This window comes from Acanthopagrus latus, chromosome 1, assembly GCF_904848185.1.
Source record: "Acanthopagrus latus isolate v.2019 chromosome 1, fAcaLat1.1, whole genome shotgun sequence".
Taxonomy (NCBI): domain Eukaryota; kingdom Metazoa; phylum Chordata; class Actinopteri; order Spariformes; family Sparidae; genus Acanthopagrus; species Acanthopagrus latus.
The window spans coordinates 12,827,991-12,851,673 of record NC_051039.1 but is presented as its reverse complement, the minus strand read 5'-3'; the positions used below and the strand labels follow the sequence as shown (position 1 = coordinate 12,851,673).

The following is a 23,683-nucleotide window of genomic DNA, read 5'->3' as shown; positions in this document are numbered from 1 at the left end:
TATCAGTAGAGTCAGTAAACAATAGTACATTTTCTAAATATGTGTGTCCGGTTACTGATTTGTCTGCAGGATTCCACAAAAACTATTGAACAGGTCTTGATAAAATTGAATGGAGGATGAGTCTCAGCCCAGAATGGACCAAATAATAATCAGATGAATTCACTGATCAAAGATTTTTTTCCTTGTTTTGTATACCACTGCAAAGTGAAGTGTTTCTCAACATTTTCAAAAATGTCCCAGCTATTAATGCAATCTTTTGTGTTTAGGTGACTCATATCTAAAAGTGAGTACAATTTTAGGCAGATCCAAATGAAAATCTGGACATAGTGGTTTTCAGTGTTTTATTTCATATTGATTGAATTGTGGGGGCCGTTGGCCCTGATGGAGTTATGTGCGTCATTCGAGTAGTTCTTTGATTCTCAGCAGTCAATTTGTTAGAGTTCAACCCAAGTTTTATACAATGCCCAACATGGAGCTCAGTATATGACACATTGTACAGATAAACAATTTACAGTGTGTTCTGGTTCAAGTTTGGCAGGTAATGAAATCAGGTCGGAAGCACTTTTCTCTAAAACACTACTTTATCACAATAGCTCATATTGTACACAGTTGGACTAAAAATGGAGGTTCCCTCTTGAAAGATCACAAGATAAAAGTGGTTGAAAGAGAAAAACTTCACTGCTGTACAAAATTGTGTTTACATTTTTCTTGGATTTTGTAACACTGGATAGTGTTGCATTCAAAGGGACAGAAAATAAAAAAAATATACTGTCTTGAAAGAAAACATCACTCTTGAGGCTAAAATACTCATAGATGTACTGACTGTAACCTCTGACAAAAGTTTGCGAGTTATCATAAATACAACTGGAAAGCTGGTCTGTCCAACTACTTCTTTTGGAAGGGCGAGATTTGAACAAAAGTGCCAGATTATGAGACTATTTTACCTGTAAAGCTCAGAATTTAAAGTTAAAACAATGCACTTTAAAAAAAAAAAAGTTTTCTCAGAAATACTCACAAATATTTTTTGGACAAACAACAGTCATAACTAACGGCAAATGATCAAACTACTGACAGAATGATCAAAGGTCTGCATTTGGACCATGAGGCACCATGTGGTCTGTTATACAGGGTAAAATAAAAGGTAGGGAACCACTGTCTTATACCACCATTTGCTATCCCCTTTGTTCCTGTAACAATATTAACTTCCCTGTTGTGGCACTAATAAAGCATTATGTTATCCTAGGTCTTATTTACTGAAAGTCTGTTTTACTATTTACAAACTTCTGTGTTACTGAAAGAGCACAGTGTTCCTTACAGTTTAAAAATCCTTCAAACTAACCAATACTCAGATCAAATAACAGACACAAACTGAAGTACTTGAAATAACCACATGACTGAACACACACTGATGCCAGGAACTGTTTACACTACCAATGCTCTTCAACATCCTCTATGGTCTCTGGGAGGCACCGCTTGCGAGTCTCTGCCAGCGTCCTTGCCACTAATCCCCCCAGTACAGCTGCAGAGCACAGGACGACCTGAGGCAGGTCCTTCCACACCTCGTCCAGCAGGAGGATCATCGGAGCCACGGCTACGCCAAGTCGAGCCATGAAGGAATTGTAGCCCATACCATTCTGCCTAAAGACAAACATTCATTCGTGTACTCACTTCAGGGCTCTCAGAGAGGAGTTTTATTACTTTTAGGAGAGACAGGATAAAACAGCAAGGATAGAAGGGATGGCATGCAGTGTTACCTCACTACAGTGGGATAGAGCTCAGAACTGTAGAGCACGATAGTTCCAAAGGACGCTGAAGAAAACCCTTTTCCAATGACGGCTACCACAGTTCTGACAACAGACATGTCTGAAAACAGGACACCAGTAACTGAGGGGTGACTTCTTATTGTCCAATAATGAAAATACTCTTCTTAATTCTATATATTCCCATGTGGAATTGCTGTTAACAGCTGTTTACCTTTAGGTACCACAATGTTGATTCCAAGAGAGATGGCAGCCAACAGCAGAGCTCCCACCTCAGTGGATCGTCTGCCGATCTTATCCAGTAAGAAGTAAACAGACACCTTGGCTGGGAGCTCAATCAAAGCGTAGGTAAACTGTGTGAGATAGATGTTGAGCCCAAAGCCTGTGATGTTGAAGCTGATGCCATAAAATGTGGTTGCCACACAAAACCTGGAGGAAAAGTGGAGAGGGTGGATACAATAGATCCAGTCAGGACTTTTCATCTGGATCATCTGGTAAACTGACTCAATGATCGAAACACAAGATATTTTACAATCTAAAATGCTCGAGCACAGTCACATTGGGAATACAGACCACACTGTGCCAGTGCACAGGGCCAGTTTCCTCATTTTGGGTGTGCGCATGAGATCGAGGTATGAATAGGCCCGATCTCTTTTCTCAGTCACAACAATGGTTGATAACACCTGAAAGAATGCAAATAAGAATTAATCTTTAAACAATGTGTTGATTATAAGTCACATAACTCATCGTTAGTTTTCTGGACCCAAGAGTCATCTGGAATGTAAGCTAACCTCTGTCTTGAGTTTATCAACAGACTTCTCTGCTTGGTTCATTTTGGCGCATTTCTTCAGATACATCTGAGCTTGCTCCAGCTTTCCATTGGCAATGAGCCACCTTGCAGATTCTGGCATCCACCTGATTGTAAAGTAAAAACAGTCTGTATTCTTGATGGTAATGAATTCCATTGCATGTTTACTTTTAAAAAAAAAACATATCCTCTTGCGATACAAACGCTGATACACTGGCACCAAATATTGATATTTTCATTTCAAAAATGCAGGTGCTCTGAACAGATTCACCTGGCAATATGACCCACCAGAGTCCATTTCCATAACTCTTGCCATCTTCTGTAAACTTAATAATAATAATACAGAGTCAGAAGACTTTAATGAGTCATAGTGGTGTCCTTCCTTTAAGGCAACATGTAGAAAATAAAATTTAAAAAAAAATAGCGCAGACTGTGCACTCTTTTTAGACAGTGCTTCATCTCAGTTCAGGACACATTCTCTGATCACCAGGATCCAAAGTTCAGTCCTTAATTGACTCACTTCCAAAAGCCATGCTGGCTTATAAAAAAAATATGAATAATTAAACAGCAACAGGGAACTCATTGAGATTATGTTTTTTTTTTTTTTTTTAAGCAGGACATCTGGTGGACCATTATCAAACCATTTGGCAGGCCGAGTTTGACCTACGGGCCTCAACTGAAGCATCCCTGTATTAAGCAGTCCCTCACAACTGGGCCTGTGTTGTTGCCCACTTGAGTCGTACCTCCATGTGATGATGGCCAAGATTAGAGGTGAGGTGACGCTCACAATTAGCCACCGCCAGTCATTAACAAAGTAGGCAATAAGTGCAAAAACTGTGTTTCCAAATGTCCAGGATAAGCTGTCGATCACTCCCACCAGTTTCCTGTGCTCGATGTCCACCCACTCCACGCCTGCAGAGGACAAACACGTCAACGACTGCGAGGATCAACACTCAAAAAATTGATAAACAGTTGAAATCTTGTTTGATTCTCTGTAGGCCTACATTAGGTAGCCTTCTGAGGCAGCAGTTTGTAAAATAAAATATATAATTACTGAGGACTGATGAGACAATGACGATGCCAGTGATACAAAACCCCGTGAAGAACCTCAGCACGGCAAACATCACGTAGGTTGTAGAAAAGGCGCTTACAACAGCAAAAAGCATCCCTGACACATACGACACCAGCAGCATGATCCTTCGGCCAAACCTATAGAGAGTCAAGAGTCTCTAAATGTTTGTTTTGATTGTTTGAAGTTGAGAGTTTTTAATCAAAGCTATAAGCAGAGTGTTAAAAACCTGTCACTCAGACTCCCAAAGGTCATGGCTCCAAACATCACTCCGATAAAGAAGATGGTAGCAGTTGCTTTGTTTTTCCCTCGTCTGTCACACACCAGGTCCCACTGGTACAAAAAACAATAAAGAGATCAAGAGTGACTTCTCTATGACATGTGGTCATGATGGTGAACAAGTTCATTTGACTCTTTTGTCTTACAAATGATAAGAAATTTAGCTCACCTCTGAGGTCAGCGTAGACTTGAAGGTGGTGTTATCGTACACCCATCCGGTCTGGCACGGCACGGTCGGTAGCTCAGAGATGTTGGAGGAGTTGAGCAGCAGATGATATTGAGGCCCTGCAAACATCTGACAGGAGCTTGGAGTTCCATCCCTCTGGACTGGAATACTGACAATAAGCCTCTCTTCGTGGGACAAATTCCCAAAAAGACCCCCGTCATCCATAGAGCTGATGTCGCAGTGGTGGGAGGGAACAGCCGCCACAAAGTTGTTTAGCATGAAGTGGCAGGGCAGAGTGAAGCGCCCGATGAAGCTGATGACAATAATCATTATCTGAAATCTTCCAAATCCATTAATATCGGCGAGCACGTTCTCGAACTTCATTGTGGCCTCCCAGTATGTGCTGAATGTCTTTCCTTGAAATTGAAAAAACAATTCCTCTGTCTTCACTCACGTATACCACAAACAAACAGATGGCAAATCTGACTGTGAGACCTGCACAAGGCAACCGTTGGCATTTCAGGGGCTGAATATTAACAGCTGAAATTGGTGAATATTTTACTACACCTAACCACTAAAATAACTTTTATTTGAATGTGAAGCAGCATGAAAGTGTGGTAAAAGTTAGCGCAGGATTCTCTGTTTGTGACATGAGTCGTCATTTTAGTTCACCTCATTTAAAAAATATCATCTTTGTATCACATTACAGCACAAAAAGTAGCCATGAATCAACTGCAGTGTGATGCATATTCTGTTTACATCTGTTTTTAAAATAGTTTATTGGAAAAATGTATTTTTTCGTTCACGTTTTGTTGTTTCTGTGATATTCATATGGAGAATGTCACTGCCGATTAGAGCTGCAACCATTAGTTGATTACAGTGAGTTACACAAACCAAAAAAACACCAACTTATTTGGTAATTGGTTAATTTTTTCTTTTACTTTTGAAGCAAACCATATAAAATATTTGCTGGTTCCAGTTTCTTAAAGTTATGGAAGGTGATTCTGAAGAATTCCCAGCCATCAAATACTGATGCTTTGGGTTAGAATTTTGGGCCGTATATTGACCCAATGTGTTGTTTTTTGACAACCTGGGAATGAGACTCAACTTTCAACTACCTTTCCCCACATTTGCCTTCCCTACCTTTAAATGTAAAGAATTGTTGCTTTTCTTTAGCATTTATGATTAATAAACAAAGACACATTCAAACCAGTCAGGGATTTGTTTTAATGAAGCAGCTTATATAAGCTTATAGATAATTCAGTAAACATAATATTGGACATGGGTATCATTTGTAAATTGGAAAAATATATCCTCCATTTTACCATTGAAGATAACCTACCATTATGGTGACCCCAGGAGTCGGTTGTTGAGGGGTCCCCCAAGGAAAACTGGTCCTGGGTCAGACAAAAAGATTTAAGAAAAAAATTATGTAAGACATCTTTAGGGAGTGGCACATGTACTGCGAAAGGTACAAGGGTAAAATGATCATCTACCGTGTAGAATTAAACATGTAGCAAATTATACAGTCCCAGTCTGAACGTGTGCTCCAGCCTGATTTGACCTTCTAACTATTTTGTCCAAAGTTATATAGATGAAGGTTTTTGCTAGAATTTTCATTGCGCAATTGATAAATGTTCACACCAGATCCAGACACATTTTAGCTGATTTCTTAATGGATACAAGACACCTTGATCGTTATGAACAGGAGACAATGTTGAAAATTACACAGAGCTTGACCAATGATGCTGCCTGCATTTTATCTTCCAAAACAAAATAGAAAGTACATTTCTTCAATGGTGGAATTATTATTGTGGCCTGTGACTGGATTTGAATCTCTTCAGATTGCTGCTATTATATTTCGTGCTGACACACTCAAGAAGTGTGTCTTGACGGATGCACTTATTGCAACTTTTACACATGGAAAACACAAGATGGCACCAGTTTCTTGATAATATAGAAAATTCATTCACAATTCTCAAGCTGCAAACTTTTTCCCAAGATATTCTACATTCTTACCATGTCTTAATTCTGTGACAATACTCTGCTTGCATCAATAAACAGACTCTTTGTTGTCAGTGGCTAAAGTTTTCTTGCTCTTGAGCGCCAGGTATGCTGTAATCACATGAAAAGAAGGCCAGAGATGAGACGCTCTGCAGTAACTTTTCCCTTCTATGTTGTTAAACAGACGACCTTAAATCTGAAGTAGAAAAATCATTCTTTAGAGGACAACATTGTCAACATCTTGGCCAGAGAAGACAGATGGTTTGAAAGTAGAAAGGAGTGAAGGAATACATCTATGTTGAACTTGAACGACCGCCTTTGAACAGAGGAGGTGGACTAGGACATTACTTATCACCCACAATGCAATACTGAGTTCTCTTAATGTTTTATTGTGCACTGTCCCTGTTCAAATAATAATAATAATAATAATAATAATAATAATAATAATAATAATAATAATAATAATAATAATAATAATAATAATAGTTCTCTCCTGAAGGTTACATTTGTTATTAAGACATGTTAAGCCAGGGGTACTTAAGCAGAGCAGCACATATTATGGTGATACATTAAAGGAGTAGTTCACATACTCTGCTGACTTTAAACCACTGGGTTTTTAGTGTAATTGACTCACATTAGTTTGTAATAGTTTGTAGTATAGCTATATGGGGATTTAGTTTTTTTTCTGGTTGTGAAATGCACATCTTAATTGAATTTGTAACGATAATATAATTCATAGTTGTGTTCTAAGTGTAAAGTATTCCAAATGTGTATGTAAGAGTTAAAAAGGAGTAAAGGAGGTGTAAAAATATAAATAATACATTTGTTTGTTAGAATACCTGAACATGTAGTAACTCATTGCAAGTAATTCATTTTATTTTGTTAAAATAGTTACTGTTGTGAATCATGGCAATTTATTTAATTGCATTAACAGTATATCCATAGTTTTTGGTTGTACATTTTAAGATACACTTAATGGAGAAAGAAGTTGATGAAAACATACAATTCTGCACAAATTTTGAAGGTCGGTGTTTTGAAGGACCAGATTTACCGACGGACTTAGTGGTGGCGAGCCCAGACCAGCAAGACTGTGGACAGTCGTGGATGTGGTGTGGCCTGACGTAGGACCTGCAGGCAGAGGACGTCAGATTTACTTGATTCATTCACTCTGATCCCAGATAAGAAAATGTAGATACTACTAACTCTACCTGGGTAGTCATGACTCCTAAGTCGAAAGAGTATTTGAGTTTGAGGGTCTCAATCGAATGTGTGTAGCTCATCTGAAGTTGCCTGTCCTGCACTATGAACGTACCAAAACAAGTTCTAACAAGTACAACAATGTTGATTGCCATGCCAATACTGTTGGCTCAAACAACCATTTCATGGTAGTCCATCAAATATTTCTCACAAGAAAACATGAGATGTCAGTTTTTGAACCCTAAGACAATCATTTCTGTGTCAGCATTAACAAAATTTTAACTAGACAGGCTTTTTTGCACTGTGGTGTAGTGGGCTCATTAGCAAATGATTTATTTTTGTTGTAAAATACATCAAGATGTAAGTGATTTGAGGGCAAATGCAATCACCCTTGTTAACCAGGTGACCCCAATATGATCTGAACTATATGGTGCAAATGCTCAGTCCTTTGCTAGCAAGGTCACAGAAGAGTAAGAAGAGAAACACTGTTGCCTGTGACTTTCCCTGTCCATCATTCGCTATAATATTTCTATGATGATACTAAGCATCCCCGCGTCTGCAAATACAGCCCCAGAGCAAACCACCTCTGACTGCAGATCGGGGGTTAGAGTTAATATTAAGTTGGGTTAAAGTTTGCGTCATCCCCTGTTATAAATTAACAAATAACGTACTGCTTGTCAGACTACAAATGCACATATTCTCTCAGCTTACCACTGACCAACAGTATGTAACAGAGCACAAAAGTGGCTCCTTTTCATATTTTGTGCTCTGTGATTTTTTTTTTATAACTTCTGCGAGGTTGCATCATTCATTTTCAATATGAAGTTTGACGATATCCTGGCAGAGGTGACAGGCTTTGGAAGATTCCAAATAATGACGATCCTGTTGATGACGGCTGCCCGTATGACTTTGCCTTTTCACTATCTGCTGAATAATTTCATAGCGGCTGTTCCCTCTCACCACTGCGACATCACCTCTCTGGATTATGGAGACGCTTTTAGGAATTTATCACACGAAGAGAGACTTATTGTCAGTATTCCAGTTCAGGAGGATGGGACTCTGAGCTCCTGTCAGATGTTTGCAGAGCCTCAGTATCATCTGCTGATAGAATCCTCCAACATCACTGACCTACCCACAGTGCCGTGTCAGAATGGATGGATGTACGATAACACCACCTTCAAGTCTACTCTGGCCACAGAGGTGAGTTTAATTTCCATTTACAATGACTTTAGCTATATTAATCCCAAGTTAACCACTTAATTCTTTACTTTTCTGTGTGTTGTCTGTGTTTACGTCACAGTGGGATCTGGTTTGCGATAAGAGAAGACTGAATAAAACATTGGCTACTATCTTCTTCATTGGGGTCATGCTTGGAGCAGCAGTATTTGGTTATCTGAGTGACAGGTATTCATGCCTTTAACTTTCAGACTCTTAAACACATTCCAACCTTTGGGTACATGGTACATTAAATAACACTGATGTGTTTGTATTTAATAGTAATAGTATAATCGTTGTCAATATAGTCTTACTTTACTTTGGTTAGGTCTTTAAAAATCTGCTAAGTCTGCAGACAGTGTGTTTATAAATAGAGGAGCTTAGTCTGTCAAGTGTGCTCAAAATTGTAGATGCACTAAAGAAAGAAGCAAATGTAGTTCTTCTTACTTGGAAAGTCCAAAGTTAAAACTCAGCTGACCGAAAATAAGCAACAGCAAAGTTTAACAGTGGTTCATCTCCACAGACTGAACCTGAACATATTTCTAACCTTAACCCCAACCATGAAGTAAAAACCTAACGCATGCTTTTAATATCTCATGATCAGACTACTTTACATAGTGTAGAAACGGTATAAGCAGGATTATATTGTTATATGTTAATATCAAGTATCATTGCACCTTCTTCTGACCTTTTTTTTTTTTTTTTTAAATCAAACTATAAATGATATGACATATAAATTATATGACCTATTCCATAGATTTACCTATAATTTGTCTTACAGGTTTGGCAGGAAAAAAGCACTTCTGGTGTCCTATGTGACATCCACCGTCTTTGGATTTACAAGTACTTTCTCATCTAATTTCACAATGTTTGCTGTCATGAGATTCTTTACGGGACTGGGACTTTCCGGATCAAGTATGGTCACCGTGGTCCTTAGTGAGTTTTATATGCCAGTCTTTTTCTTAAAGAAATTCAGTAAAATGAAGGAGAAAAAAAGTCACTAAAACGATGGGAAATTTAGCAAAATAAAATTCACTTGTAAAGTTAAGTTGAGGTGACACAATCTTCTTCTTTGCCAGTATATTGTGTTTTAACTTAAATAAAGAAATGACTTGTTCTTGTTAATGTGATGTTTTTGTAGGAAGATTGAAACAGATATCTGTTATTGCTGATTTTTCATAGGTGTCGAATGGGTGGACATTAAGCATCGCACTGCAGTGGGTATTTTAATGAGCATAGACTGGAGTATTTCTACTGCTTTATTTTCTCTTGTGGCCTATTGTGTGAATGACTGGAGGTACCTGACCGCCACTGTAACCTGTCCAATGTGCCTTGCCATTATATGTTTATGGTAAGGAAGAATTAACAATTGATTGTTCAGTTTTTAAGGTATGAAACTGCCCTAGCATCAGCCAGATGTATTTATGGTGTGTGATGCTTCTTCTCCTTGATAGTATGACTATGAATTTTAAGGAAGCAGCCGTCTGACTCATGAGTTTGCATGAAAAAACACAGGTGGCTCCCTGAGTCTGCCAGATGGCTGATAAGTAACGGAAAGGTGGAGAGTGCTCATTTTTACCTGACCAAGTGTGCAAAAGTCAACGGCAGAGAGCAGTTCATGGCTGACCTAAAGCCTGAGGTACAAAAATGTACACAGTCTGACCACTTTTAGTAAGTTATTTATATCAACTTCCATTCAGACCAAAGTTTCCTTTTCCTCTGCAGGTTCTGTCCAAAGTAATAGTTGCTGAAAATGAAAACAAAAAATATTCATTTTTGGACCTTGTGAGGACCCCCAGAATGAGGAGACTGGCTCTACTTACTGGAATTGTGTGGTAAATATAGTAGATTTCTTTGTTTTATATACTATCATACATATAAAATATCATCTGTACAATCCATCTGCTTCATATCACTCACTCAACCTAAGAACAGGATGACAGTATGAACTCCTCTGTGTGGCAGTAGTAAATTACCATTGAGTGAGACAGTATGATTATACACTTCAAGATTTCCTTAAATTGGTTTGGCATTTTATTTTACACTCGTATGATGCAATAAGCCACACTTTGTATCAAATTAGGCTAAAAAGAAAGCCAAAAAGAAACCTAAGCTTTTTTGTTACTGTATATGAGTCAAACCTTTGTGTAAGAAAAAAAATCGAAAATGTGTTTATTGATGATTGATGATTATGATTGTCTTTGTTTGCTGTTTTATAAAGACTGTATTGTTTATAATTTTTGCCTAATTTGACGAGTACTTTTTGTCAAATTAGGCAAAAACTAGAAACAATACAGTTTATAAGTTTTTAACTACTACTCTAGATTACCGGTAATGTGCAACACTGTATTATCACATGATAGTACTGAACCCACTTACCCAACTGATCTCATGGGATGAATCTTTAACTGAAAATAAAAACAAAAACTTTAATTTTGTTTACAGGTTTGCAGTGGCCTGTACATATTACGGACTCAGCTTGAATATTGAAGGCTTTGGGGTGAACATTTATCTCACACAGTTCATCTTCGGCACAATTGAAGTGCCAGGAAAAGCCTTGATCTATTTCACTGTGAAAAAAATTGGCCGAAGGTTCAGTCAAGCTGGATCTCTCGTTCTGACTGGACTTTGTGTACTCTGCAACATCTTCATCCCACAAGGTAAATCAGCTCCAGTGTGTGGCTCATAAGCTGTGTTTCCACTGTAGGACCTTTCTCCAGGGACCTTTAGAGTAGCTCAGGGTGTTTCCACTGCAGGGTCCAGAGTCTTAATCAAGTTGTATTTTAACCCCCCCACATCTTCCTACTCAAGTAGTACTTTCGGGAGTAGCACTGGAACTTTCGGGCAGTGCTGAACATTTGTGATCAGCAAGTAAGGTGGTCAAGTAAGGGTAGCATTTATTTCAGTTAACACCTCTACAAAATCTGCAGCCACATGCCAGTTCAGTTTTGGTTCATTGTGCTTCGACACATCAACATGCCATGACAGAAGAAAGAATATGATAGATGGACCCAAGACTGAATCCAGGGCATCGTTTTTGTATAGTTGTGCACCAAAATGAAGTGAAAACAGCCGTCAGACGACTCATTGAGCTAAACCATGCATGTCTTTGGACCACAGTGCAACCTTTTAGTTAACTGAAAAGTAGTTTCTCAGACTAAAAGTTCCAGGTGCCTTGCATAAACATGTGGCTTTTAGAAACAGTAAGGGCCCTATCTCACACCTGGGGCAAATGTCTTTGTTAGTTTCAGACTGATGCAGTTGTCATTTTCACACCCAGTGCACACTATGCAAGTATCAAAAGCACTTGTGCCCATCTGTGCACCCCTGTATGTGTTGGTCTCGATGAGAGGTGCGGTCAGAAACATTGATGCCGCGTTGCTATCTTGAGGCAGCTGAAAGCGACTGCGCCACAGACCAACAAAAACCTTGTCTGAGGTCAAAGGTGCAGTACTTATCCTTTGTAAAAAAGCTCATATTTGAAGGGCAAGATGTGCCCACATAGATGGGTTCAAAACGTGCATGCACCCCGCTTCAACAATCAGAGAGGCTGCTTTCAGTCATTTTAAGCATTTCCATGCTCATAGCAAACATCATGGCACATTTAAGCACAAATACAAAAAGCCTTAGCTATAAACTTGACAGGACTGAGGGAACAAGATCAGCTTCTGGCACCTGTCAGCTAAAAACTTTTTGATGTCTTAAAAAAACAACAACTGGTAAGTTAAAAACTACCTTTACACATAGGGGTTTTACATATAGACACTATGATTTGAGTTAAAATGTCCTCATGCAACTTTTTTGTTTTTCAGATAATGGGGTGTTTCGCACAGCTGTGGGAGCTTTGGGCAAAATGTTGGCAGAGGCAGCTTTTACGGCTCTATATCTGTACACAACTGAGCTTTACCCCACAGTGATGAGGTCGGTAAACTAATATAACAACTAATACTTTGATAGTGCACATTTACAATCAACATCTATACAGAGGACTTTTCCCAAGAAGACACATCTAACTGAACACACTGAGCGGGTCTTTATACAGAGAAAACAAAAGAGTTGCGGTTCTTTCCTGGAGATGCTTATTTCTTAAATGTTAATGTGATGTTATATTTTTGGTACCACAGGCAAAATGGAATGGGTTACTGCTCCTTCCTGGCCCGGATAGGTGTGGCTTTGTCTCCCCTGATCCAGCTTCTTGAAGAAGTGTGGGGCAAATTACCAAGCACTATTTTCACCCTTGTGACTTTTGCTGGTGCACTGTCAGCTTCTTTTCTTCCTGAGACAAAAAACGTCCGCCTGCCAGAGACCATTGAGGACGTCGAACAGACAAGGTACTTGGCTTTAATTCGATTTGCATCCAGTCAAACGAGACTTATGGTATAACATGAAGATGTCTTTTGTCTTTCAGAAGAAGGTCAATCTCTACTACTGAGGAGAAATCTCCATCCTGAGTTTTGTCTTTAATTCAACCAAAAGGCTTATGAGTTGAGCTGCAGGAAATATAAGTAGTAGTAATGTGTTTAGACAACAAAAGACTGGACATGCAAGTGTAACTCAAATATGTACAACATGTATAACTTTTTCAATAAATGTGACGACAAATTTTGATTTATGGCTGATTATTGTGTTGCCCTTCAGTAACAAGAGGAAATTTCCCGTTTGCACCTCTTCCACTGTTTAATCCAGTCATGTAAACATAATTATCATCAATCAGTGTTTGGTAAAAGATGCTATTACATGTTGAAGCATTCACACTCCGCTACTATTTTTACTACATTACTACATTATACCTCTGCTATTACTTGTACTATTACTGCTGCTAGTGGCACTTCTACAACTGGAGAAGCCCTGTGTCAGACCCTCAGCTGACCCTCTTTGCCAGTTCAACAGACACTACAGGGCTGACATACATGTTTGAATATTTCACATTTTAAAGTGTGCTGTAGCTTGATTTCTAGGGCATGTCCCCCATGTACAGAGGGTACAAAGGGTTTGAATCCATCCTGAAACTCTTTACTGCATGTCAACCAAAATCTCCCTCTCTCTCTCTCTCTCCACTTCCTGTCACTCTTTCTTGTCCTATCACAATAAAACCATGAAAGGCCACATCACCCACACATTATGATGTTTATTCAGCTTTATACACACATACGGACATAAAAATAGCTGTCCTGCTCATGTACAAAATAACAAAATTCAGAGTTGAGATTTCTCCTCAGGTGTGGAGACTGGTCTTCTGAAACACACAAAAAAACATCTTTATCTTATAACATATCTCTCATTTAAATGTTTGGAGGCAATCAAAAACAAAGACCAGTACCTTGTCTGTTCCACATCCTCAATAGTCTCTGGCAGACGGACGTTTCGTGTCTCCCTGAGAAGCAAAGTCGACAGCCCAGCAGCAAAAGCCAACAAGATGAAAACAATACTGGGTAAACGGCCCCACACTTCATCAAGAAGGCTAATAATGGGAGACACAGCCACACCGATTTGGCCCAAGACGTAGCAGAAACCCACTCCATTTTGCCTGCGTAACCAAAAAAACACAACAAATTTGTAAAATTTAGGGGCAATCGGTTTCTGGACATGGCTGCAACCTCCTGATGTCTAAAGACCCGGAGCCTCATTTATAAAACATGTTCTTAACCTTGCCTAAGCAGGGTCTAGGAATACAATCTAAACTATATTTTAGATGGTTTACCGACCTCAGTACTGTGGGGTAAAGCTCTGTTGTGTACAGAAATACACTCCCATAAGCTGCCTCTGCGAACATTTTGCCCAAAGCTCCCACAGTCGTCTGAAATGGCCCCTTATCTGAAAAGAGAAATCGTAAATCATCTCATTTACTTTTTGTTGAGGAAATTAGAAAATTCAAATGTTAATATCTGTATTCAAAGACCCTTTTGGCAAGTAGTCACCTTACTTACTTTTTAATGTGTAAAAGCACAATGAACAAAAAATAAATTGTTTTTTGCAGCTGCAGATTTTTTTAGTGATGGTGACAGAATTCAAATGCTGTGAGTACACCGCCAATCAGAAATACTGAGCACTGCGAGCCCTTAAAGTTCCTGTACTTTGGGGCATAAATTAATGTACCTGGATTTTAATCAAGTCACTGTACACTGGAGAGTTTCCAGGTCTTTGGGGGAAGTTCGTGTGGTTGAAATGTGGCTAGAGACACACTTGACTACTGCCCATTTACTTTGAGGGATAAACATGTTGCAGAGTATACACAGTCCAGTCAGGAACTGTGTTCCAGCCTGAGTTAACTTTCGACCAATTTTGTCAAAGCTGAAAAACACGAAGACAACTGCTGGCACTTCAATTGCGCCGTAGATGAACTGTGTGAGATAAATGTTCACACCAAAGCCGTCAATATTCAAGCTGATTCCGTAATAGGTACAGGCCGCTGCAAACCTATAAACAAAAAGAGAGGAGAAGTTACACATTTGCCCCTAAAGATACTAGACTCTGATTGGCTGGCAACCTCTGCTCTAAATCATTGTGCAAGGTGGCTGTGGGTAAGTGGATTAATATCCCATGATAATAGAGTGCAGCGATGTTTTGATTCCAGGACACTTTGAGGTGAACCAATCTGTCTTTCTTCATTATAATATGGATAATGGACTGTTTACACATTATTTGATTTGTTAAAACGGGAAAAAAATCTAAGCTGTGAAAAAAACCAAAAGAAAAGAACTGTATATACCACACAGTGCCAGTGAGCAGAGTCAGTCTCCTCATTCTAGGGGTCCTCACGAGGTCCAAATAGGAATATTTTCTGTTTTCATTTTCCACAGGTATTTCTTTGGACAGTACCTGGAGAATGAGAAGAAAACCCTGGTCAAAGCGGAAGTTGATATCAATACCTAGTAGAAATGATCAGACTCTGTAAAATTGTGTACCTCAAGATTTAGGTCAGCCATGAACTGCTCTCTGCCGTTGACTTTTGCACACTTGGTCAGGTAAAAATGAGCACTCTCCACCTTTCCGTTACTTATCAGCCATCTGGCAGACTCAGGGAGCCACCTGTGTTTTGTCAAGTAAACTCGTGAGTCAGATGGCTGCTTCTTTAAAACTACAAGTCATACTATCAAGGAGAAGAAGCATCTTTAAACACGGTAAATACATCTGACTGATGCAAGGGCAGCTTCACACTGTAATAACTAAAAGGCAGGAAATCTGTTTTTGCTTACCACCAACAGATAATGCCCAGACACAGTGGAGAGGTTACTGTGGCCACCAGGTACCTCCAGTCATTCACAAAATAGGCCACAACAGGGAGCAGAGCAGTAAAAATACTCCAGTCCAGGCCCAATAAATTGCCCACTGCATTTCGATGCTTAACGTCCACCCATTCAACACCTATAAAATTTAAAAAAAGTCAATAATACTGAATAAAATTGATTAAAACATACCTGATATGGAACTTATGGAATATACACACCTAGATGAACCATGTATTTACTACATACATCGCTTGTAGTGACTGTAGTGACTCTGAGGTTATTAAAAAAAACTTGTTATATATTTGTTTGCAAGGTTACCATTACTTTTTTCCTTGCTTTCTGAATTTTTTTCAAGGCACATACCAAGACAAAAAAAAACTTACGAAGGGCCACAGTGATTAAACCTATTCCAGAGAGTCCAAATCCTGTAAAGAACCTCAGGGCAGCAAACATGATGAAATTGGATGAGAAAGCACTTGTAAATCCAAAGACGGTGGATGTCACATAGGACACCAGAAGTGCCCTTTTCCTGCCAAACCTGTAGGACAAATTACAGATAAATCTATGAAATATGTCAGATCTCCATTAAAAGAGTAAAAACACTCAGTTTGATAAAACATCCCGTTAAAATCGCAGGTGAAGTGACACTTAATAATAATATCTAACAATGTATTTCCGCTTATACAGCGTCTAAACTGTAAAATAGTCTGTTCATGAGATATTAAAATCATGCGGTAGTGTTCACTTAATGCTTGGGGTAAAGGTTAGAAATATGTTCAGGTTCAGTCTGTGGAGATGAACACAGTTATACTTTGCTGTCCATCAACTTATCTGTCTGTCAATGGTTGAGTTTTAGCTTGGGACTTTGAAAAATAAGAAGACCTAGATTTGCTTTTTTCTTTGGTTAGCACATTGGACAAATTAAGCTTCTATCCACCATCGTAAGTGTCATAATAGTAAGAAGAGTTTTTAAGGAAAGCACAGAGACTTAACTAAAACAATACTAACAATTATAGTATAGCAAAAATGTATTTCGGTGTACAAGTTTCTCTTTTTTCACGGTAAATCGAATCAGAATGAATTAGCTTAATTTCACCACGTCTGAAAGTTAAAAGCATGAATACCTGTCACTCAGATAACCAAATACTGCTGCGCCAAGCATGACGCCAATGAAGAAAATCGTGGCCGTGGCTTTGTTCAGTCCTCTCTTATCACAAACCAGATCCCACTATGACGTAAACACAGACAACACACAGAAAAGTAAAGAAGAAAGTTAACTTGGGATTGATAAAGCTAAAGTCATTGTAAATGGAAATAAATTAAACGCACCTCTGTGGCCAGAGTAGACTCGAAGGTGGTGTTATCGTACATCCATCCATTCTGACACGGCACTGTGTGTAGGTCAGTGATGTTGGAGGATTCTATCAGCAGATGATACTGAGGCTCTGCAAACATCTGACAGGAGCTCAGAGTCCCATCCTCCTGAACTGGAATACTGACAATAAGTCTCTCTTCATGTGATAAATTCCTAAAAGCGTCTCCATAATCCAGAGAGGTGATGTCGCAGTGGTGAGAGGGAACAGCCGCTATGAAATTATTCAGCAGATAGTGAAAAGGCAAAGTCATACGAGCAGCTATCATCAACAGGATCGTCGTTATCTGGAATCTCCCCATGCCATTCAACTCTTCCAGAATATCGTCAAACTTCATCTTGAAAATAAATGATGCAACTGTGCAGAAATGATAGAAAATATCATGTAGCACCTCAAGTCCTAACTGGGTGGGGCAGGAGATACAAACATCTGTCTAGGTCCTTTAGGAGTAATCCTTAAACAACTCACAAAGGAAGTAGGTACTGGGCTGAACAGTTGACAGTCTTATAGCATCTTCAGCGATAAGCAAAACATTCCCTGTACTGTAGTTTGTATGAAAATAAAATAATACTGAGTGCTTTAAAAATAATAAACAAAAATAAAAGAACAAGTCACTCTGAGTGAGACCCTCAAACTCAAAAACTCCTTCGACTTAGTCATGAAAGCTTCAAAAGATCCGTTCTTGGTGTCCTGAGGTGTGTTCAGTGTTGGTTACTGTTACTACCCAGGTAGAGTTAATAGTATCTACATCTTCTTATCTAGCATCAGAGTGAATGAATAAAGCAAATCCGATGTCCTCTGCCAGCAGGTCCTACGTCAGGCCACACCACATCCACGCTGGTCTGGGCTCGCCACCACCAAGTTGGTCACTAAATCTGGTCCTCCAAAACACCGACCTTCAAAAACAGTGCAGAATTGTATGTTTTCATTAACTTCTTTCTCCATTTAGTGCATTTTACAATGTACGACCAAAAACAAAAAAGAATATACTTTTAGTGCAATGAAATAAATTGCCATGTTTCACAACAAAAAGTGTTTTAACAAAAAGAAATTGAATTACTTGCCATGAGTTACTATATGTTTGGGTATTCTAACAAAAAAAAATAAAAAATTATTTATACTATACACATTTGTAATTCTTTACACTCAGAGCACGACTATGAATTAAATTAATATTACAAATTACATACAGTACAGTTATTGTGTAGGTCAGCTTTTAATTTTGAAGTGACTTCAATGTACACTTGTCAATGTTGTTTTCAAATGATGACTTAATTTCATAATTTACATTTTTATTACCAAATAATTTCGATTTTTGCCTTGTAAATGTGTCTTATTATCTAATGATCTAATCTCATAATTTCGAAATTTTATCACCTAACTTTGGCTTTCTTCTCATAAAAAGTTTTTTTTTTTATGTAAAGACTTTTCACTTTAAATTGTTGACTCTTATTTTATAATTTACATTTTTATCTTGTAATTAGACTATCTAATCTATAATTTACATCTTTCGACTTTGTCTCTTTTAATTTCTCATGTCATATCAATATCATGATATTAATCATTTCAGAGACCCCCGCAATAATAACTGGAACACATCAGTACAGAGTTGATACAATAAAGGCACTTTATACATCTGATTTAAGTTTCAACATTTATCTTTGAGTAGTTTATTAAATACACCTAACAGGTCAGTGTGAAAATGCATCCTTATTCTTTTATATGCAGGCAATGTTTATATTTCCAATGTTGTGGCATTGTATGTTTTTAGGTCCATGTGCTCTTGTGGAGAAAGTGGGCGGAGCTAACCAGTTGACCACGCTGACCTCCGCTCCGAATTGAGCAATGCGGTGACTTCAGACCAGAATTCGTAACTATCTTATCGATCAGCATCAGCTACAAAATGCACCAAAGTGCACTGGAAACATGAGACAACCTTCTCACTATTCTCACTGAAGTTCAGCAGCATGAATGGTCTGTTCTACTCACAGTCTCAAGCAAAAACCACAGAGGAACGTTGATTCAACTCACCAGAGCTTCCAAAAGCAGAAACAAAAAATAACTTGACTGAAGTTATCTCCTTCACGATCGCAGCTCGGTCCCTCATAGGAGGGATCACTGATTAGCGCTGATATGATTGATTGACCGAGATTTTTTGGTGCATGTTTCTCCCAGGGCTTGCTCAGTCTGCTGGTGCCATGTGTCCAGAGTCGGGTACAGTAGCAGAAGACTGCCCTTTGATTCCAACAGCACCTCTCGGACCCTCAGTTTTTTCCCCCCCACAGCTCCACCCTCCGACTAGGACAACACCCGACCCCCCCCCCCCCTTCCCCGGAGATGTACTAGTAGTGATTGCCATCCCTCATCAACGGGTTTAAAATTACAGTCAACAGCCAGGAAGGGATGGAGATCACTGCTGTGTGTTAAACCTGGGGCAAAGGACCAAACCGAAGTGAAAGTGAAACTTAAGGCACACAGAGACGTCGCAGCTGTATATGCTGAATAAATAAACATGTCCTGCCACTGGCCTGCAGTCATGCCTCTGCCACAGGAGGTAAAACATGCCGGCCCTCATTAAAATCACTGAGGGAAATCTGCGTTTTTGATACAGCGCCGGATTTGGTGTAAATGAAGCCTCGATAAAATAAATACATAAATAGATAAAATAAAATAAAATAAAATCTTTAAAAAAGGCTCGTTGGAGGTGAACTGGCCTCGACTGGACAGCGGACGAGACCACGCGGTTGTCCAAAAAAGCTGCGCACACACATCACACCCTGATCGATCTAAATCTTATCAGACACATTGATCAGGCTGTACACTGTCCTCAGCTGTTGATCATCGCCACACCGCAGACTAGTGGGCCTCTACACAGGCGACCTGTGATTTCGACGTCAACTTGCTTCTATAAAACGTCACATGGCTCCGTCAACATCCAAACCAATCAGCTGTTCGGCCAAACAATATATAAGGGACTATAAACGCTGTATTTCACATAGAGGCACAGATCTTTTCTGAGAAACACAGAACGAAACACAGGAGAGAAAAAGCCTTCTTGTATTTTTTTTTTCTTTCATACAGGCACATTCACTCACACAAGGAAATCAACACTCTCCACACAAATACCTTAAGTGGCTTCAAACCAAGAGGGGGTGGTAACATAAGAAACAAGCAAAACAACCCCAACCAGCTCATCCAGAACAAAACTCCTCACCCACGTCCATACGGATCCAGAGTTTTGCGTCCCACATTGCACCGAATCCTGATACCTGATGTAAAGACTCTCACTCTTTGTCACATGTTCAGTATTTTCCCACTACAGATGAAAATGAGCCTCTTTTGTGCTCTGTTAAATACTGTTAGTCACTGTTCAGCTGATATAACATGTGCTTTTCAAGTCTGACTGGCAGCAGGTTATTTGTTAATTTATTACAGTGGTAGGACCCAAACTTTAACCAAGTTTATTACTAACAGAGGTGGATTGCCCTGGGGATGTGTTATCAGCCACAGGGATGCTACAGATCATCGTAGGAATATTATAGGAATGCCGCAGGCGACAGTGTGTCTCTTTTCCTCTTGTGCGACTACACCTTGCTACTTGTCACTCTGATAGTGAAAATGATAGTACTCTTTATATATATATATATGCTATACTATAGTAACGGATTGAGCATTTGCGCCATATAGGTCATATTAGAGTTGAGACAAAAGTGACAGAGGGTCAGGACTGAGAGAAAAGGGGGCAATTACAAATCTGTGGGGATTTATCAATACAAAGCACAGTTAGGCTAGTTATAATTAAGAGCCACGGGGTCTATACACTCTAACTCTGAAAATATATCCATCTGAATAACGTCTCTGCCCCTGCTCCGTCTCTGCTACTAGCAGTTGCAGGTTCACACAGATGACGTATTTTATTTGGGGTCATCTGGGAGATTGCATCTACCTGCAGGTCACTGTGACCGGTTGTGAAAGGTAAATCATTTGCTAATGAGCCGACTACACCAAAGCGCAAAAAAAAAACAAACCCAAAAACCTGTCTAGTTGAAATTTAGTTAACACTGGGGAAGAAATGATTATCTTAGGGTTCAAAAACTGACATATTGTGTTTTGTCGGGAGAAATACTTGATAGACTGCCATGAAATGGTTGTTTGAGTTAACTCTTTTGGCACTGCAATAAACATAGTGGTACTTGGTGACTCAGAGATGCAGATGACTTAGTTTATGACATAGTTTATAAAACATGATCATGGAGGAGCTGAATAGCAGCACATCTGTCTACACAGAGTGATGCCATGTTAATCCTCCCCAGCCTCTCCAATGTTTCCACAGCTCAGAAAGCATCCCATCTCTACATGGCTACCTGTTTAACAACAAGGAAAGGACAAGTTACTGCAGAGCTTCTCACCTCTTGTCAAGTGAGGGATAGAAAGAAAATGTGTAGCAGACAGTAAAGACAGGGAGAGATATAAAATCAGCCCAAGCTCATGTTAAACCATGTTATCTTTTTTTTTGTCATGTTTTTACAATTCACAACAGTGAATACATGGAAAAACCTTGAATTAATTTCTTAAGATTCTGAAATTGAGTAGTCTTAGTCCTAAAATAAGGAAAACAGCGGCAAAATATTGCCATAACTTGTTACTGGTTAAATCCAGCTTGATATTAGCTGGAAAAGAAAAAGACAGATACATGGTTCTTGAATAAGACTATTTTTCTTATGGAAAAAAAATGCCTGACAAGATTATTTTTCTATTAAGACAAAAATGTAATACTAATCTTCTAGAAACTAGGCCTTTTTACATTCTTAGAAATCTTTTTTTTTTTTTTTGCAGTGCGGTTTCTGTGCTGTAGGTTAACTGATGAGAAGGGAAACACAGCTTTTATGTTTCGAGATTCGCTTAGATAGCTTGAAGACCACTTAGTTCAATCTGGTTTTCTGGCTGCTGCTGTTTGGTGATGCACCATAGATCAGGTACCTCCTCTGTTGAGCGTCTGGGAGCGTAAATCCCTCGCGTTGATTCTGCGGATGCATGTCTCAGTTCTACTAGATTTGGATCAATAATATCCCATGTGTCCATCCTCCCCCTGTGTTATGATGAAACAGCTATTCATTTCGTATCTGTGAATAAGACAATCAAAGACCACTCTGCCACCATCTCTCTTATCTCAGTGAAGGGATGAGACCAAAACATGTTTACCAGTCATTTCTGTATCAGTGTGTGTTCTCCTGGCCTCTCTCTGTGTGTGTGGAGTTGTCAACTGGTGTTGAGTGTGTGTGTGTGTATGTGTGGTGCATCTTACATCCTCCCTGTGTTCCGAGAATGTAATCTTGATACGGTTTGTTTTCAAAAACCCTATGTGGTGCTGGATTGGCATCCTGTTCCCTGGAATGAGTACAAAAGTCCTCACACTAGCCGTGAGACTCGTCCGATTCCTCACGCTCTGTCCCCTGACCTAAAGCTCCAGGGTCGCCTTGACCTCCTCTTGCCTGATCAGCAGTAGAAGAAGCCTTTTAGCCCTCCCGATGAAGGAGCCAGCTGGCATCTGTATCCATTCTGCTATGCCCTCAACCTTTAGGGCCATCTGTGTGACCAGTAGAACTTGGAAAGGACCTTTCCACCTAGGAGAGAGAGATTCTTTTTTCAGAGATTTTATTAACACATAATCATCACACAGGAGTTTGGACTTTTGGGAGCCTGCCAGATACCTGCAAATGAAATCTCCTTAATATGTCTGTTAGTTGTTTCACAAACTCAGTCATGTACTCATCAGCCCATAACAGGGTTGTTTTTGTGAAGGTGTCAAATGTGGACTTGCCCATGTTGACAATAAACATATTCAGTGGTCAAGGCAACTCTTGTATGGTCATTCTACTGATTAAGAGGACAGTAAGGGTGATAACTAATTCCTGTTTTGAGCGCCAACAAACAGAATGAAACCCACACTGCATTTTCACTGTCATGCATAATCAAACATTTGGCACTAGCCTGATAGTGGCACATGAAAATTAAAAGCTGTATAAGCTTCTCTCAAACTCATCAAAACATGTTGGTGTCTGCATGAGATTTGGTCTGGGAGATGTGCTGGTTTCAATCACTAGATCACAGTCTTGTTCAACTTCAAACTCTCTATGTAAGGGACAGGAAATATGGCTGGATGTAGAGGTGGTGAGCAGGTTACAGTAATGTGTGGGCTGGACAAAATGGTCGCTTCATCATCTGAACGATGTGCAGCTGTCACGTGTTGCGCAAGTGTTCAAAATGTGTTGCACGGAATGTGGAACATGCAACGCACAGTCACTGGCCAGTTTAACAGGAGCAGATTTATCTATGATGATTGCAACAGAAGCCACCGACCTGAGACATCCCGGCATGCCCTGAAAACCACGAGACGCCAGAGGCAAAGCCATCCCCTCTCATAGCCGTGAAGGTGAAATTTCGATGTGCCACCTGGACAGCGGACTTCAGATTCAGATCCCTCAGATCCTGGAAGGCAGTGCTCATGTTTCTCATTCCACAGCACAACAGTTTAGCACTGTGGCTGCTCATAACACAGAGCCCACTGCAGCGTATTCACCAA

The 23,683-nt window shown here is 39.5% G+C and overlaps 3 protein-coding genes across 9 annotated transcripts; 1 reads left to right on the top strand and 2 right to left on the bottom strand.

Annotated features, from left to right (window-relative positions):
- Positions 1 to 327: 327 nt before the first annotated feature.
- LOC119024865 (solute carrier family 22 member 7-like) lies at positions 328 to 6,180 on the bottom strand. The gene is made up of 11 exons (XM_037108052.1): positions 6,102 to 6,180; positions 5,425 to 5,479; positions 4,086 to 4,498; positions 3,867 to 3,970; positions 3,623 to 3,777; positions 3,312 to 3,480; positions 2,552 to 2,675; positions 2,334 to 2,443; positions 1,975 to 2,189; positions 1,755 to 1,863; positions 328 to 1,638 (listed from the first exon to the last, which is right to left on the bottom strand). Exons 1-11 carry the CDS (start codon positions 6,102 to 6,104, stop codon positions 1,428 to 1,430), a joined length of 1,668 nt encoding a protein of 555 aa, XP_036963947.1. The 5' UTR covers positions 6,105 to 6,180; the 3' UTR covers positions 328 to 1,427.
- Positions 6,181 to 7,837: 1,657 nt separating this feature from the next.
- Positions 7,838 to 13,103, top strand: LOC119024874 (solute carrier family 22 member 7-like). Of its 3 annotated transcripts, none has more exons than XM_037108081.1 (10): positions 7,838 to 8,483; positions 8,584 to 8,687; positions 9,280 to 9,434; positions 9,681 to 9,849; positions 10,014 to 10,137; positions 10,224 to 10,333; positions 10,944 to 11,158; positions 12,311 to 12,419; positions 12,623 to 12,829; positions 12,910 to 13,103. In XM_037108081.1, exons 1-10 carry the CDS (start codon positions 8,103 to 8,105, stop codon positions 12,947 to 12,949), a joined length of 1,614 nt encoding a protein of 537 aa, XP_036963976.1. In that variant the 5' UTR covers positions 7,838 to 8,102; the 3' UTR covers positions 12,950 to 13,103. The 3 variants fall into 3 exon arrangements, with proteins under 3 accessions (XP_036963976.1, XP_036963959.1, XP_036963968.1); XM_037108073.1 differs by having other exon boundaries at positions 7,840 to 8,483; positions 12,907 to 13,102; XM_037108064.1 differs by having other exon boundaries at positions 12,623 to 13,025.
- A 480-nt stretch (positions 13,104 to 13,583) lies between these two features.
- Positions 13,584 to 22,723, bottom strand: LOC119024895 (solute carrier family 22 member 7-like). Of its 5 annotated transcripts, none has more exons than XM_037108129.1 (11): positions 19,132 to 19,391; positions 17,057 to 17,996; positions 16,852 to 16,955; positions 16,111 to 16,265; positions 15,695 to 15,863; positions 15,404 to 15,527; positions 15,208 to 15,317; positions 14,701 to 14,915; positions 14,204 to 14,312; positions 13,819 to 14,025; positions 13,584 to 13,731 (listed from the first exon to the last, which is right to left on the bottom strand). In XM_037108129.1, exons 2-11 carry the CDS (start codon positions 17,435 to 17,437, stop codon positions 13,695 to 13,697), a joined length of 1,611 nt encoding a protein of 536 aa, XP_036964024.1. In that variant the 5' UTR covers positions 17,438 to 17,996; positions 19,132 to 19,391; the 3' UTR covers positions 13,584 to 13,694. The 5 variants fall into 5 exon arrangements, with proteins under 5 accessions (XP_036964024.1, XP_036964015.1, XP_036964008.1 ...); XM_037108120.1 differs by lacking the exon at positions 19,132 to 19,391 and adding an exon at positions 22,406 to 22,723 and having other exon boundaries at positions 13,607 to 13,734; XM_037108113.1 differs by lacking the exon at positions 19,132 to 19,391 and adding an exon at positions 20,315 to 21,708 and having other exon boundaries at positions 13,607 to 13,734.
- Positions 22,724 to 23,683: the final 960 nt, after the last annotated feature.